Source organism: Sylvia atricapilla, chromosome 27 (genome assembly GCF_009819655.1).
Source record: "Sylvia atricapilla isolate bSylAtr1 chromosome 27, bSylAtr1.pri, whole genome shotgun sequence".
NCBI lineage: Eukaryota > Metazoa > Chordata > Aves > Passeriformes > Sylviidae > Sylvia > Sylvia atricapilla.
The window spans coordinates 253,055-269,067 of NC_089166.1; the positions used below are offsets into that span (position 1 = coordinate 253,055).

The 16,013-nt window shown below is 56.1% G+C and overlaps 1 protein-coding gene across 1 annotated transcript in view; it reads left to right on the plus strand.

The window, feature by feature from the left end:
- KCNH6 (potassium voltage-gated channel subfamily H member 6) overlaps window positions 1-15,553 on the plus strand; it is a 32,050-nt gene extending 16,497 nt beyond the window's left edge. Inside the window, exons 6-16 of the mRNA XM_066336931.1 lie at window positions 1,108-1,319; window positions 5,511-5,939; window positions 6,663-7,062; window positions 7,283-7,482; window positions 9,488-9,740; window positions 10,166-10,359; window positions 11,155-11,254; window positions 11,488-11,775; window positions 12,130-12,310; window positions 13,688-13,886; window positions 14,238-15,553. Coding sequence (XP_066193028.1) covers window positions 1,108-1,319; window positions 5,511-5,939; window positions 6,663-7,062; window positions 7,283-7,482; window positions 9,488-9,740; window positions 10,166-10,359; window positions 11,155-11,254; window positions 11,488-11,775; window positions 12,130-12,310; window positions 13,688-13,886; window positions 14,238-14,525 — 2,744 coding nt within the window. The 3' untranslated portion in view covers window positions 14,526-15,553. The remainder of the gene's footprint in view (window positions 1-1,107; window positions 1,320-5,510; window positions 5,940-6,662; window positions 7,063-7,282; window positions 7,483-9,487; window positions 9,741-10,165; window positions 10,360-11,154; window positions 11,255-11,487; window positions 11,776-12,129; window positions 12,311-13,687; window positions 13,887-14,237) is intronic.
- Window positions 15,554-16,013: the final 460 nt, after the last annotated feature.

Below are 16,013 nucleotides of genomic sequence, written 5' to 3' on the forward strand. Positions count from 1 at the left end.
GTTTTCATGACAGTGATGGTGACAAAGTAGATGGAGGTCAGGAAAGAGAAGCCTCTCAGCTGGGGATGACAGCGATTGGTCTGTGGAATCTGGCTGTAAAAATGGGCTGGGGGTTCATGATCCTCCAATAGTCATGGACCCTCGGGAGGAGACACAATGTAGAGGGAGGGAGGGGGAATGAGCAGGGAGAAGGGTGGCAGCAGGATGTGTAGTGCTAACTGGGCACCTTCACAATGTCTTCAGACACCTCCTGCCCACACCACCACTTGGATCAATGTCAGAGTGCAAGTGTTAGAACGGGTAAAAAATTGAAAATACAATCCTGCCCTGTCTGTAGGAGATGGAAAGGTTGGTACACACTGAGAACAGTGCCTGGGGATCTTCCTGGAGCCCTGGGTCTGGGTACAGGTTCCCATTCATGACAACACACTGCCAAAAGCCTGACCATGAAATGACCACCTACACAGCTTCCTCCCTGGTCCTGCACTTGGGTCACCCAGAGGCAGCTCCCCAGGGAGACATATCAGGATCCACCCCCACTACAGCTCTCCTTCTGGAGCAAGCTCTGACCTCCCTACCTGGAGCTGGGGGTGGAGGATATATCCAAGTGGGAATATCATCCAGCTCCTGGTTCAGTTTGGTGGACAAAATCCAAGACAGCAGCTCTGGAGCTGTGTTTGTCAGGCTGAAGCAGGCAAGGTTGGAGGAGAACGACCTCCCTTGTCTGTTTTCATGCCAGTTTTGGCATCTCTCCCTGGTGAATCTCAGCGGGTTGGTCCCCAACCCACTACAGTCATCAGGGTAGCGAAGGACACTGAGTGTCTCTGTGTTTTGGCAGCTGGTCTGAGTCCCTTGAAGGAGGTTTAATGGTGAAAAGATGGGTGATGTGTGGGAAAAACAGCCCTCTCTCAGGCATTCCAGGTTGGGCATCCTACTTCTGAGCCAGCCTGAAGAAGCCAAGCCTTTATGGCCAAGCAGACTTTGGCACCTTTTGGTGGCACCTTGTGGGGGTCCCCAGCTCCTGGAGGTCCTAGACAAGGTCAGGGCTCTGGGGATCTGTTCCTGCTCACACCGCCCTTCTCAATGCTCCTCTCCATCCTCTTTCAGAGGCTTCCCATGTCAAACCCAACCCCCCGAACTCCACCTCGGACTCGGACCTCATGAAGTACCGGACCATCAGCCAGATCCCCCAGTTCACGCTCAACTTCGTGGAGTTCAACCTGGAGAAGCATCGCTCAGGCTCCACCACAGAGATCGAGATCATTGCTCCCCACAAGGTGATGGAGCGCACCCAGAACGTCACTGAGAAGGTCACACAGGTATGTGGGCGGTGAGATGCCACCAGGGCAGTGATGGAGGGCTGGTGCTGCTGCTGAGGGACAGTCACAAGCACTCCAGTGGCTGTGGGAGGAGAGGAGAAGAGAGGGCAGTGACACCTGGAGATTCCATCCCAGGAAGTGCCAGTATCCCTGTGTTTGGTTATGCCTTCCTCTGAATGGCTGAAATTCTCATTTTAGTCCCCTAAATGAGTATTTCTGGTAATTTGTGGCTGGGCAAACACCAGCATGAACTGCTTGTAATGGTGGCCTTGAAGGGGATACGTGTTTGCATGTTTGTGTGTCCATGTGGCTTCTTTTGGGGGAAGCTCTGGCCTTTTTCCTGCCCCCCAGCGCTGGGAACGGAGCCCCTGGGGCACCGCTGGCCCCGAGGTGCCCAGCCAAGGACCCGGCCTGGTGTCAGCACGCCGAGGGCCACAGGATCCCCTGGGAGACAGCAGGTGGCACTGCGCTGTCACCAACACGTGTGGCACCGCTCGTCACTGCAGGGGACACTTAGGCACTGTCACCCAAAGGGACGCGCATGGAATAGCACATCCCATGGGAATATCAGAGTGCGTGAAAGATGCTGATGTATCCCACAATCTCGAGTAAGGAGCGCTTCTAGCTGTGGGGAAACTGAGGCACGGGAGAGCCTCAATGTACGAAATACATCTAAGGGCACCTCCCACTGTTGCCAGCAGCAGCCCAGGTAAAATTTAATGAGAATGCAGCCATGTGACCCCAGAAAAAGGCTTGGGAGTTTGCTCCATTAGAGTGGGGTGCTATGCAGGATTCTCCTTCTGTCTCGGTGGCAGCAAACCTTTATCTCCACAGCCTCCATGCACAGGGGCTGGGCTCCCCACTTCACACATCATGGAACAGTTCTTACGCTTGTTTTGCCCCTGGCTTGTCCCTGTCATTAGTCCCTCTAATTTGGGGGTGACCAGTGACCCGGGATTAGCCCCTGAACTCCCCAGTGCGACAGTGAGCAGCCCCCATGCCCCGGTCCCCACCACAAGGAGCACACCAGGGATCAATGGTCACACTGGGGTGACTGTCACAGTGGTGTTGGCCACTCTGTGTAGGGTCAGTAGCTTGTAGAATGATGGGATCAAAGCTGGCAGGTGGTGGCTGCAGGGTCCTGCACTGCAGCACTCACAGACTGCAGAATCTTCCCTTCACTTTAAATCTCCAGATGGGATAGGATGCAATGGGACAGGACAGGATGGACCTCTCCTCCCTGCCTGTCCCAGGGAGGACCTGCCTGTCGTCACCCCAATGTCCCTCACACCTCCTGCCCAAGCCACAGCTCCCTGCTTCTGGCTGCTAAATAATTCATGGTGAGGCAGAGACGGCGGCGAGACACCATCTAAAAATACCAACGGGTGGGCAGGGAGTGGAGACAGGGGCTGTTTGGGATGGTCTGGCCCTGCAGTGAGCTGGCAGAGAGGGCAGTCCACAAGTGCAGTGAAGGTCTCGGGCTCAGCTTCATGGGGCTGTGGCTCTGGAACAGAGCTTGGAGGCACATGGGGATGCTGTGGGGTTGGTGTCGCCAGGCTGGGGTCCTGTCTGCAAGGTGGCATGTGTCCCAGTCCCCCCATCTGTCCTGCTGGGCAGGAGGGTGCTGGAGACAGGGATGGGAGGCTGAGCTGTTTCAGTGTACGTGCTGGGAGGGACACAGGGTCATTGCCAGCTTGCAGCCAGCACCATGGGCCTGATCCTGCCCAGCCACTTGTGCTTGAGGCTCTCCTGGTGGTTCTGGAGTGTCTCCCACCTCAGTTCAGTCCCCTTATCCCCAGGCAAGGGATAATGGGGGACAGCTGGGAAGGTGATGGGTGCCGAGCACCACAGGGCATATGCAATGGCCTGGGTTAGCCACGGTCACAGGAGCCTCTCCCCTCTGTCACCCACAGCCCACACACACCCTGCTCCCTCCCACTCCTCCTTCTCCCTTCTGCACTCCCTCGCTGGCTGCAGCACCCAGCACCCCACACCACGAGCCTGCAGCTGCAGCTAAAGCAGGTAAGTGCAGGAGGAAGGGGACAAAGGGAAGGGGCACCCAGGAGGATCACCATGGGCAACACTGGCACTGCCACCTTCAGAGACTCACAGGGCCACCCAGGCCACCCAAGGCCACCCATCCCTTAGGGGCAGAGTGGGACAATGCTGCAGCTGCTCCCTAGCTCAGTGTTGGTTTGATGCTCCTCTGGGGGTTGTTTCTTTACCTTTTTCTGCCTCAGATCTTTGGGGCTGTGTTTTTTTATTCACTTCTGCCTGGAAAGCAAGAGGGCTTAACCTATTCTTGCTTCTGCCATAAGAGTTAGGTGCCAGGAACAGGGACAAAGGGCAGGGCAGGTGCCCCAGCATAGGGAACAGTATTGGGTGACCTGAATTCAGGACTGGCCCCACAGAGCTGTCTGCAGCCAGGCAGAACAAGCATTCAGCTGCTGAGGGTGGGAGCATTGCTGGTTTTCCCAGGCACAAGGTGAAGGATCCCATCTCAGGTCTTCTACATGGATCTTAGTTTCGTGATCAAGCGTTTTATCAGTGTTGCCTTGTCCCCATCCCCACCGTTCCCACAGGAGCCGGTCCTCAAGCCCAGCTGGCGCCTCATCCCCTCCAAACGATTGTGTTTGGGTCACTTTTTCCAATCCCTCCCCTCTCCGTCCACCAACGACGTCGACGGCTCCCGCTGCTCCATTGGCGCTCCTGTCCCCACGGGGGCCCCAGCATCGACTGGGTTTGATTAATCTGCGCCGGGCTCCCGAGTGCCCTTTGCAGCCGCATGTCTCCCACCCGCCTGGCCGAGTGCCTGCGTGCCTGCGTGGGCAATGCCACGGCCCGAGCGCTGCGCCCGCCGCGCCGGACGCTGCCGGGGCCCGTGGGGCTGGGGGCCCCCATGGTGGACACCCGGACTCCGAGGGTCAGCTGCCGCCTGGGGCGCAGGGCCAGCTGCAGGCAGGTAGGAGCAGGGGGCACCTCTGGGGCACGGCACCCTCCAGTGTCCTGGGGCTCTGGGATGTGGGAGCGGCTGCTTCTTGTGGGATGGGGCTACGGAACCTTGGACAAGACGGCTGTCAGAGCAGGAGGGGTCAGACCCTTCCTCCAGATCTTCTTCCAGAGCCATGGTGATGCTAATCACTGTCGCCTTGGGATATGTGGATCCTCCTTTCTCCTCTCTCCTCTCCTTTGCAGCCCAGCAAAAAGCTCCCTTTTAGCTGGGGGGCTCAGTGCCAGGAGAGAGAACTGAGGTGCCCCTCACCCTCCTCTGCAACTGGCACTGGTCCCAGTACCACAAGGACACTGGGGGTCAACGGAGCAGCAGGGGCAGGAAGGGGATCCCGCTGCCCCCAGCTCCAAATAAGCCCTTTCATGCCACCACCCCTCAGCACCCAGAGCAGGGCAGTCCCTCCTCCTGTACCAGGTGCCTTGTGTTGTGTCCCTCCGGTGGCTTTAGAGCCACCAGGAGCTGGCATTGGTCCTACAGGAGGAGCTGGGCCATGCCTGGGTTTGTGGGGAGTTCACTGGTGCTGTGGACTGTCCCCACGAAAACAGAGAGCCATGGGGACACATGACAGAGTGGGAGGGTGCTTGCACCATCTCACCACTCGAGATGCTGTTTGCACATTGGCGGTGAGATGGGAAATGTGCATTGCCTGAGGCTTTGCTGCAGGTGGCCCGAGCTATCCCTTGGCTTGGAGGACAACTGTGCCAGAAGGACACCCAGGGGAAGATACCTGCTATGGCCAAGAAAGGCATGGTGCAAGGCTTGCAGGATGCCTGATGTGCTGTCACCCTTGAGTGGCACAGACATGGGATGGCATCTCCAAGCTGCTCATCCCATAGCCGTGTGCCAGGTGTGCCCAGCAGCTCCTGAGTAGGTGGCACAGAGCTGAGGGCAGGAGGAGGCACAGCAGCAGGCACTTTCCTCTCTGCTGGGTCAGAAGGACATAAAGCAGGTAAAAAGCTGCCCCAAGGGTGCTGTAACCATCAGAGACAGACAAGGACCTTGGTGTGAGCCAGTGGGCAACTGGGCAAACACATATGCAACCTACAAAGGTGAAAAAGCTGTAGGAAACCATTGTGTGCTCCTCGATGCTCTACCAGCACATGGAAGTTCCTTGCCTGGTTCCTGGCATTACCCAGCCTCTCTCCTGGTCTCCCATCCTTCTCACACCCCTCTTCTGGCAGGTGCTGTCCCTGGGCGCTGATGTCCTTCCCGAGTACAAGCTGCAGGCGCCGCGCATCCACCGATGGACCATCCTGCACTACAGCCCCTTCAAGGCCGTGTGGGACTGGCTCATCCTGCTGCTGGTCATCTACACTGCTGTCTTCACCCCCTACTCAGCCGCCTTCCTGCTCAACGAGGAGCAGGTGGAGGAGAAGCGCTGGGACTGCAGCTACTCCTGTGACCCACTCAACATCATTGACCTCATCGTGGACATCATGTTCATCGTGGACATTGTCATCAACTTCCGCACCACCTACGTCAACATCAACGACGAGGTGGTGAGCCACCCCGGCAAGATCGCCATCCATTACTTCAAGGGGTGGTTCCTCATTGACATGGTGGCTGCCATCCCCTTTGACCTGCTCATCTTCCGCTCTGGCTCTGATGAGGTAAGAGCCATCCCTATCAGGACAGGAGGGGGCTCGTGGATGGATGGGGAGAGATGGATGGGAAGGAAAGAAAGTGCTGTGGATGGTTTGACGTAAGTGGTGGATGGCCAAAGCCATGGGGAGAGGGATAGCTGGTCACAGGGTGGAGAAGGGTGTCTTTACAGGCTTTTAAGCAGATGGGATCTGGGATTTCATTTTTTAGGGCCAGGCAGTGCCTACTCTGAATGTTAAGAGTGGATCCACTCCCCTTGCTGAGGCTGACCCAGAGCAGGCTGGGGGCTCAGCTTAACAGCCGGCCCCACACTCCAGTGTGGGTGAATTTGCACTGCTAGCCAGACTCAAAATGTTGGCAGTGGGATAACCCTGTAGTTACTCTACTGGTTGGAGGCTCCACATCTAGGAGTGAAAGGTAGCTCTTTTGGGAGCAAGGGCTGGCAAGGTGAGGACCCATGTAGGAAACACGGACCTGGCCTTGGCTCTTCTCACTTGCTCACCTCTAATCCCAGAGCTTGCTGCCTTTATGGTCAGCAGAGGGAAACCACCCTTCCCGTGCTGTGACTCATCTGACCTAGTTCAGAGGTCACCTCCAGGACAAGGTGATTCACACTCTAGAGATGCATTCTTATCCTTCAAAGGAAGTACAGCTCAGCTGGTAACATGCCTTTGGAACATGCCATATTTATCCTTTGCTTGTCCCTGAGGTCTCTCCCCTCTCCCCTGCAGACCACCACTCTCATTGGCCTCCTGAAGACTGCCCGGCTGCTGCGGCTGGTGCGCGTGGCGCGGAAGCTGGACCGGTACTCGGAGTACGGCGCGGCCGTGCTCTTCCTGCTCATGTGCACCTTCGCCCTCATCGCCCACTGGCTGGCCTGCATCTGGTACGCCATCGGCAACGTGGAGAGGCCCTACATGGAGCACAAGATCGGCTGGCTGGACAACCTGGGTGACCAGATTGGCAAGCGCTACAACGACAGTGACCTCTCCTCTGGCCCCTCCATCAAGGATAAATACGTCACCGCCCTGTACTTCACCTTCAGCAGCCTCACCAGCGTGGGCTTTGGCAATGTCTCACCCAACACCAACTCCGAGAAGATCTTCTCCATCTGTGTCATGCTCATTGGCTGTGAGTGCCTGCGCAGTCCCACTGTCCTTGTCCCTGCTTTGGAGGTTGGAGCCTCTCCCTCTGCCTGTGCCTGTTCCACACAGACAAATGGACGGCGTGATAGAAATACGTGTTTTCGGGTCCTGGCAGATATGGGCTTTGGGACTCTGCTGGTTCCAGCTCCAATGTAGCTGGACGTGCATCTCCCCATGTCCCGCTGAGTCCTGCCCTCTCATTTCAGCTCTGATGTACGCCAGCATCTTTGGCAACGTCTCAGCCATCATCCAGCGCCTCTACTCAGGCACAGCACGCTACCACACACAGATGCTGCGGGTCAAGGAGTTCATCCGCTTCCACCAGATCCCCAACCCCCTGCGGCAGCGCCTGGAGGAGTATTTCCAGCACGCCTGGTCCTACACCAATGGCATCGACATGAATGCGGTGAGTACGGGCAGGTAGGCCCTGTGTCCTCACAGCACTTTGTCCCGAACAACACGGCATTTAGATCTGGGTCCACTTCCATCCTTTTCATCACGACAGAGGCAGGAGACTTGGGAGGCTGGAGACAGGCTCCATCCCCTGCATTTTCACCAGCTGCATCCCCCTTTCTCTTTCTCTCCTTTATCTGCCCATTGCTTTACATCTACCCAGAGGTTTTCCTGGGTCATGAGCACATTTCCTGGCCAGAGAGCAGGTTTGGTGGGGAGCTCAGAGTCCCTGTTGGCACTGAGCACTTTCAGGCTGGTGTCTGTTGGTGTCACAGGAGTGGAGCAGGTATCGATCCAGCTCCTCTCCACACCACCGGTTGCTAAGCAAAGTGCATCCTGCTCTCACAGCAGGGAAAGGAGGGCATTTAAATAAACCTCGATCCATTTTAATTAGAGCCCAGAGAGGCAGCTGTTTGTTAGCAGAGGGGGATCAATGGCGGAGCTGTGCTGGAGAGGCGCCGTGTCTCCAGGCCTGGCAGCAGGGCTTGTGCTGAGGCGCCGGGGCTCTGCACGGATGAGGATGCGGCTCGGCTGAGGGGTTCTGGGCTGGGGGCTGGAATTCAGTGGACAGACACGGTGGCTTGGCCAGCAGCAAGGCAGAGGAATGAGCAAGGATAAGGCAAGGAGAGACATGAAACCTCATATTCTTGGTCTCTCAGCCCTGGGCAAGTTGTTGGCCCACTCATTCCCAGCTGATGCTCCTTCTTTTCCTTAAGATTTGATCCTGAGCAGCATCAGGACCACAGATTTGTAAGAATCCCTCCAAAGCTGCTGCTGCCACATGAAATAAGTGGGCAGCATTTGGGGGCTCGCTGCTGCGAGAGCTTTGGGTTAACCCTCTCCAGTGGAGGAGACACCCTGAGTTGGACATCAGTGGCAATAATGAGAAGCAGTGCCATGGCACCCTACCAAGCACAGGTGCTCTTGGCTTAGTACAAACCCAGGTCACAAATCCCCTGTGAGAGCTGAGCTTGTGGCTCAGCCATGCCACCGCTCACAGCAATTCCTGCTGGGTGCTGCAGAGACACAGTGTGATCTCATCAATCACCCTACAGCCTGATCAATTCGTCCACCCTTGATTTCCCAGTAGGGAAACACTCCTGCTAGCGTGGGAAATCATGATGAAGCCACGAACAAGTCGTGCTCACCAGCCCCAGCATGGCTGTTCCAGATTTAGCCACCAGCAGGGTGTGAGCAAAGAGGACAGCAAGGAGGACCCCAGGGCCATATGCTGCTCTTCAAAAAAACTCAAATCCAGGTGGTTTTCACCTTGGCACTGTGAGTCATTGGTGGCAGCAGCTTTTTCCATATTGTGAGTTTTACCTTGATGTCACCTTCAGATTCAGCTTTTGTTCAACAAGAGGTATTTGCACAGGTATATTTAGCTGTCAGTGCAGACAACTCTCCTATGCTGCTGCTTCTTGGCATTCAGGCAGGTCCTGTTTAATTAAGGTTTTTGTGCTCTTTGTGCCAGTTTCTGGTCTCATTCATCCAAGATTAGTGGGTGTAAAGATGAAAAAGGGGATATGCCACCAGTGGGTATAAATAGATTGAACTGGTTACTTTTATTTATTGCTTGGGAGTGCTGTTGTCCCCAGGCACAAGCAGTAAAAGCCAGCGACAGGCAGAGATCCACCAAGGGAGGATCAAAAGATCATCGAGATCACAGAATCTCAGAATGGTTTGAGGTTTGAAGGGACCTCAAAGCTCAAACTGTTCTGCTCCCTGCTATGGGCAAACACATCTACCACTAGACCAGGTTGCTCCGAGCCGCATCCTGTCAGTCCTTGAACACTTCCAGGGATGGGAAAATGTCTCCACCTTCGGCTTTCTGGGTGCACAGTCTCCCTGTTTGGCCCCATTGCTGCATGCTGAATGTCATACAAGCTCTCAGTTCTGTCACAGCGTTCCCTCCCAGGGACAGTGGCGTGATGGCATCTCTCCCTGGCTCTGCACAGGTGCTGAAGGGCTTCCCCGACTGCCTGCAGGCTGACATCTGCCTGCACCTGAACCGCACGCTGCTGCAGAACTGCAAAGCGTTCCGGGGAGCCAGCAAGGGCTGTCTGCGTGCCCTGGCCATGAAGTTCAAGACTACTCACGCTCCGCCTGGAGACACCCTGGTGCACTACGGAGATGTCCTCACCACGCTCTACTTCATCTCCCGGGGTTCCATTGAGATCCTCCGGGAAGACATTGTGGTGGCCATCTTAGGTGAAAAAGTCCTTCCTTTTGCGAGGGGTGATGGGCAGTGAGCAGTGGACAAAGGGTGGCAGGTGAAAGTAAAGAATGTCCCCATATATTGGGGAAAGGAAGGTTATTCCTCAGCATCTGATGGGTCCCCACACCAGTGGACAGAGGAAGGAGGATCCCTGGGAGATGCCAGGGAGAAGCCACAAGGGAAAGAGAAGAGCAGGGCATGGCTCAGCAGTTGCCAGCCATCACTGATGACCCACTGCCCTGGCTTGGTGTCACCACCAGTGATGGCTTTCACAGTGTCATCCCCAGCACACGCAGTCAGGGTCAGGGTTTCTGGGCATCCCCTTATTCATGAGCCCCATAGTAAGGGGTGCTGGACCAGAGTCTCTGGAGCAGTAGTGGGTGCCCACCTCTCCATAATGAGCTGTCTCTTAACACAGGGAAGAATGACATCTTTGGGGAGCCCATCAGTCTCTACGCCCGCCCAGGGAAGTCCAACGCTGATGTGAGGGCCCTGACCTACTGTGACTTGCACAAGATCCAGCGTGAGGACCTGCTGGAGGTCTTGGACATGTACCCAGCCTTCTCTGACAACTTCTGGAGCAACTTAGAGATCACCTTCAACCTGCGAGATGTGAGTGCCAGGGCTGCCCCAGGGAGCAATGTGCTCAATGCTTATATTTGGCAAGTGGGAGGGCTGAAGCAAGGATGTCAGCAGGTGCAACAGCCACATTTCCCAGGGCATTCTCCAGGGAGTTATGATTCCCCCACAGCAGGACATGTCTACTGTGCCCTGCTATATGTTTCTGAGCTCTTTGGAAAAGCTGGCACCACAAGCCATGCCAATGGTACTCTGCTCTGCAGCACTTGTAAATTCTGCACAAGGCTGCTTCAGCCTGGGCAAATGGGTTGCACAAGTTTTGAGGCTGCTCAAAGAAATGAGCAGAAATATTCTCATGCTTCATTGAATTGGCTACCAGGTTCCTCTGAAAATTCCTTTTTAAATAATCAGATTTGCAATCCCTGAAAGGCTTGAAGCATTTCTGCCAGTGCTGTTTGACTCTTTTATAGTGTGTGACTGAACTTTGTCCCTTCCTGACTTTTTTTTTCAGAGACCTGAAATATAGAAAAGAAAGTCAAATTCCCTCCATGTCCTGTCCCACTCTGGGATGTCCTGCCACTTCTCAGGGTGCTCCTTCCCTCCCCATGGCCCTGACACCCTTACCTCAGTCTCAGAGCAGCAAGGACAGCCTCAGGAATCCCCCGAAATCGGAAACCAGTCCAGGAGGCATTGGGTGGGACAGGGCAGTGGTGAAAGGACAGAGGTAGCTTCACGTTCAGAGGACGTGGAGAGGGCTGTAGCCCCCACGGCACACACGGATGGGACGTGGCACCCCTTCCCTGGTGACCAGCCCCTCTCTCTCCTCAGGCAGACAGCGTTCCCCGCTCACCGCTCAGCGAGGAGTACGACTGCACCTACCGCCGGGCTCGCCGACGAAAGCCCTCCCTCTGCCAGCCCAACAAGCCCGGTGAGTCCCACTGCAGAGCCCGGCCTGCAGGGCGGGAGACTGGGACCATGATTAATTACTGCCCTGGCAGGTGCCCCAAAGCAGAGATTGCTGGTGCCTCTGCCCCTGCAAACCCAAACAGCCTTCCCGGCCTCCCCTTGGGGTGCCCCAGCCCGACGGGTATCCCGAGGGAACGGGGGCTGGTTTTTTCCTGTGTGGTACTCCCCAAACTGAGCTGTTGTGCTGTCCCCCAGACCCAGACACGGGCATCTCTGATGCAGAGCAGTATCACACCTACTCCGAGCTCACCAACCCGCAGGACCCGCTGAGTAAGGACCAGTGGGACGACCTGGGCAGCAGCACCTCTCCCTGCTCCCAGGCCAGCGACGACGAGGCCAAGAGCGGCAGCCCTGTGAAAGCCGAGCCCTTCCCCACACCCAAAAAGGATGACTTTGCTCTGCCCTCGCTCAGCCTCATCACCACCAGCGCCGGCGACACGGAGGGCAGCAAGCAGGTGGCGGAGAGCAGCCAGTCCTACACAGGTACCCAGGGCTGGCAGGAGGCTGGGCAGAGACGCTTGGCTGTGGTGGCCTTGTCTTGGAGCAGGTCCAAGCTGCTTGTGTACACTTGAGGGGAGCCACACTCCAAGGCCAAGGGTCTTTGCTGCCTTTTGCCCCCATCTGGATCTGCCCTGTCCCTCCTGTGCCCCTCCTGTATGTCAGGGTGATGGCTGTCTGTGGGTGTGGGTGATGGCTCTCCACGTGTGTCAGTAGTGGCTCTACATGTATGTTGGTGATGACTCTCCATGTACGTCAAGTGACAGAATCTGAAGCACCTCCATGCCAGTGGGGCTGCAGGATGCAAGACAAGTGCTGAGATGTCTCCTCTCCTTCCAGCTACTCCCCTGGATATTCCCAGCATGTTCACCTTCTGGGAGGATCGACAGCCAGCCCACCCTGCGGAGCCCTTGCAGCACATCTCGCTGGTGCACAGCTCACAGGACATGCCCCTGCACAGTGACTACAGGCCAGGGCAGATCGAGTCCAGGCTGGAGCTCCTGCAGGCCCAGCTCAGCAGGTGGGCAGGGTTGGAGAGGACCTGGGGGACTCTAGGCCATCACCTTCTGCTTTCTAGAGGTGGCCACAGTGGGCTTTGTGTACAGCAATGCCAAGTCCTGACCCCTGGGACTCTGCATTCCTGAGGAGAGGGTGGGAGTGCTCTGCAAAAGCAGCTTCTCAAAGGGCAAGTCCTGACCCTGACTGCAGCCCACCCCCTCATCTGCTGCTGTGCCACCACCCTTGGCATGTCTTCACCCCCAGATCTCCCACAGTGCCACCTGAGATCTGTCACTTTGCCATGGCTTCCAGACTCAGTGCGACTGCAGATATTAAACCATCCACAGGCACTATTGGAGCCCTTTGCAGGCCCCCTCTTCCTGCTGCAAAGAACTACAAGCATCCTCTTACTCAAGCAAATGAGCCTCATGACCATCATTGCCCTCTAAATAAGAAAACATACATGATTTTTTAAACTGACAGAGAGTAGGTTTAGATTGGACACTAGGAAAACATCCTTCCCCGTGGGGGTGGTGAGGCCTGGTGCAGGTTGCCCAGAGCACCTGTGGCTGCCCCATCCCTGAGGTGTTCCAGGTCAGGATGGATGGGGCTTGGAAGGTGCTCTAATGGAAGGTGTCCCTGCTCATGGCTGGGGATGGAACTGGATGAGCTTTAAGGTCCCTTTCAACCCCAACTATTCTGTAATTTTTGAAGGAGAAGGAGGAGCCCACACTGGAGGTGCAGGTTTAAGGTCCCCAGGCAGCACCCACATAAGGGGCTGACACTGTGGGCTCTGCTACCCTTGTTGAGCTCATTTCACCACACACCTGTGTTTAGGTGTCTCTCCAGTGCACCATCCTAGCACTGGGGGATAGATCTGCCTACTCTGGAAGTGATGCTGTGACTGTGTCCTGCAAGCAGGGCTGTGCCCACTCCTGCCAGAGCTGTTCACTTCAGTCAAGGACAAGGCAAAAGGAAGAGACTTCTGCTTTTCTGTTTCCTTCTGTTCTTGAGTTAAAAGTGGTTGGCACTAACCTGCCTTGCTCCATCTGTCAGGACAGGCAGCTGGCCTGGAGAATTGATCCAGATTAAAACTAACCATTGCAATTTTTCCCCCTCTAGGGTAATTTTAGCTTTTTTTTCAAATCCCTGCTCCAGATCCCAGTTTGGCTCCACATAAAATTGGGCAGAGGATGATTGAGTGTGGCAGGAGAGAGATGGTAGGATTGATCTCTCTCTGGCAGTGCTGGTTTGAAGCTCTCTAAAAACCTCAACAAGCAGCAGGCAAAGCATCACCGCCCTGGGGCAGCGGGATCGGCACCTCCTCCCAGTGCCTCCCCTGCCCAGCTGCGGGATGCAAACGGGTTCCTGCGCTAACGCCGGGCTGCTCTGTCCCCAGGCTGGAGTCCAGGATGTCGTCAGACATTAATATAATCCTGCAGCTCCTGCAGCGCCAGCTGTCCCAAGTGCCACCCGCGTACAGCCCCATCTCGCCGAGCTCCCACAGCCTGGCCATGTACGGCATGGTCCCGCGGAGCCTGGAGCCGCTCGGCCCCTGTGCGCCGCCGGGGGACCAGGAGCTGCCCGCCCAGGAGCAGGTAAGGTCACTCCTCCTGGCTCACATCCACCGGCATCCTTCTGCCCCAGACCTGGGTTCTCTCCAGTCAAGGCACAGCCAAACACTCACGGGTCTCAGCAAATGGGTCTTGATTTGGGAGCAGATCAGGCCAGTGCCTCACTGGTTTTGGGGCACAGCTGCCATCCCCAACACTGCCAGGTTGCTCCATCAGTAGGGAAGGAAGTGGGTTCCTCTGCTCTGAGGCTTCCTCAAATGAAAAGTAACATTTTGGGGCTTGAAGCCTGACGAGGCCCCAAGGCTGATGAGGAGAGAGTGTGGCTACTTTGTTTTGCATTTACCATAACCCATACAATTCTTCATTTCCCACCAGAGCCCGAGCTACACGGAGGTAGAAAAGTTCCACTTGAAATCCAGGGACTCCTTGTCAAGTGGGATGCAACTGTCTGTGTCATCCGACAAAACCATGACCGTCTACTCCGAGCAGGAGCACCACTCCTCACCCCTCCCGAGCCCGGAGCCTCCCCACCAAAGGGCACCAAATACCCAGGGACTCCTGCGGGGCTCTCGTTTCCCTTCCCTCCCTGAGCACTTGGAGGCATCTTCTGAGCACCAGGACATTCAGAGACACCTCTCCGACCCCGTGCTTCCTGGGAGTTAGAGACGTGGGGGCTGTGGGGTGAGTCAAGAAGAACCTCAACTGCAAGCCCGGTCAGTTGATGTTGATTTTGACTGCAAGGGTAAGACATTGGACAATGCCATTGGCTCAGGGGTTTAATTTGTAGCTATCTTCTGCCACCGTGACAGGAAATATAGAGTGGCTGGCTTCCAAGGTCAACGTTTTCCAGCGGTTCCCATAGAGTAGATTTCATTTGCACATTAGAGTGAACCTAGAACAGTTCTAACAGCCACCATTGAGCTGGTTAGGCCGCGTGGTTCCCACCACCTCCTCCTTGCCAAGGCTTCCTCTTGAGAAGGGCACAAGCCAAGCGGACCACAGGAGAGCAAATGCACGGCTCTGGGCTGTGAAGCTGCTGTGCTGGAAACCTCTGGAGCAGGGCCCACTGTGTTGGTACAAGGCTCAGCCCAGCAAAGCCTGCAGGTATTACAGAAAGGGTGCTCACCAGAGATCTCCGTGGTGTGGTCCAGGGGAAACTGCAGGTGGCAAGCCCAGGACAAGGACAGAGGACACAAGCTTTTCCTACTTGATTGCCACTGAGAAGTGAGAGGCCAAGAGCCCCTGCCACCTCAGCCTGCTTCAGCAAGAGTCCCAGGGCACCGACTTCTCCAGCAAGGCTGATCATGCCTTGCAAACCCCAACACACATCCCACAAACTCCCCAGGTAAATCCAAGTCGTCAGTGGGCTGGGCATAAAGCACAAAATTCAAAAGCACAATCCCAGAAAGCTGAAAAGCCCCAGATACCCCGTGTCCAGTCCTCCCTCCCAGCTTCTCTCTTTTGATAAAGGTTCAATAGGTGCTTCCTCCTGCCCTCTCGTCTCCCGGCAGACTCCGCAGCATTCCCATAGGAGAAGCCCACGTAGCACTGCCGCCGCGCCGCTCGGGTAGATGCTGTGATAGTCCTAGGCCGCCAGCTCAAGTAATGTATCGAGCTCCCTTTGAGAGTAGTCAAACTGTGAGCGTCTCTTTCTCTGGAGTTTTAGTGTACACTTTGCTAATAAACATGTTTTTGGCACCTAATGTGAATTACAGCTGTGTTCGTTGGGAGCATCCGTGAATTAATCCCTGCGGCCAAACCCCTGTTCCTCATCCAAGGAGCGTGATGCTGACCGAGCCCATGTGCGGTCAGGTCAGGGGTGGAGCCTGCAGGGGCATTCCCGAGCAATGCCTCCCGAAAGGATGCAGTCGAGGCTCTGCAGTCATTTGGAAAAGCTTGTCTAGAAACCCAGGCAGCTGCGTATAAGGAATGATCTTACAAACACAGCTCAGGCCACGAGTCCTTGCGGCGAGTAGGACCTCAAGGAGCACAGCGCTGGCTGCTGCGCGGGGCTGGAGCGGCGATCAGACATCACCGACCCCGGCCGGTCCCCGCGCCCCCAGCACGGGATAAAATCTGCCTCTTTCGGCTCCAGCGGGAGGCCGGGCACAGCAGGGAGCTCCCTAGCGAGCCACCTGCACCCCTTCACCC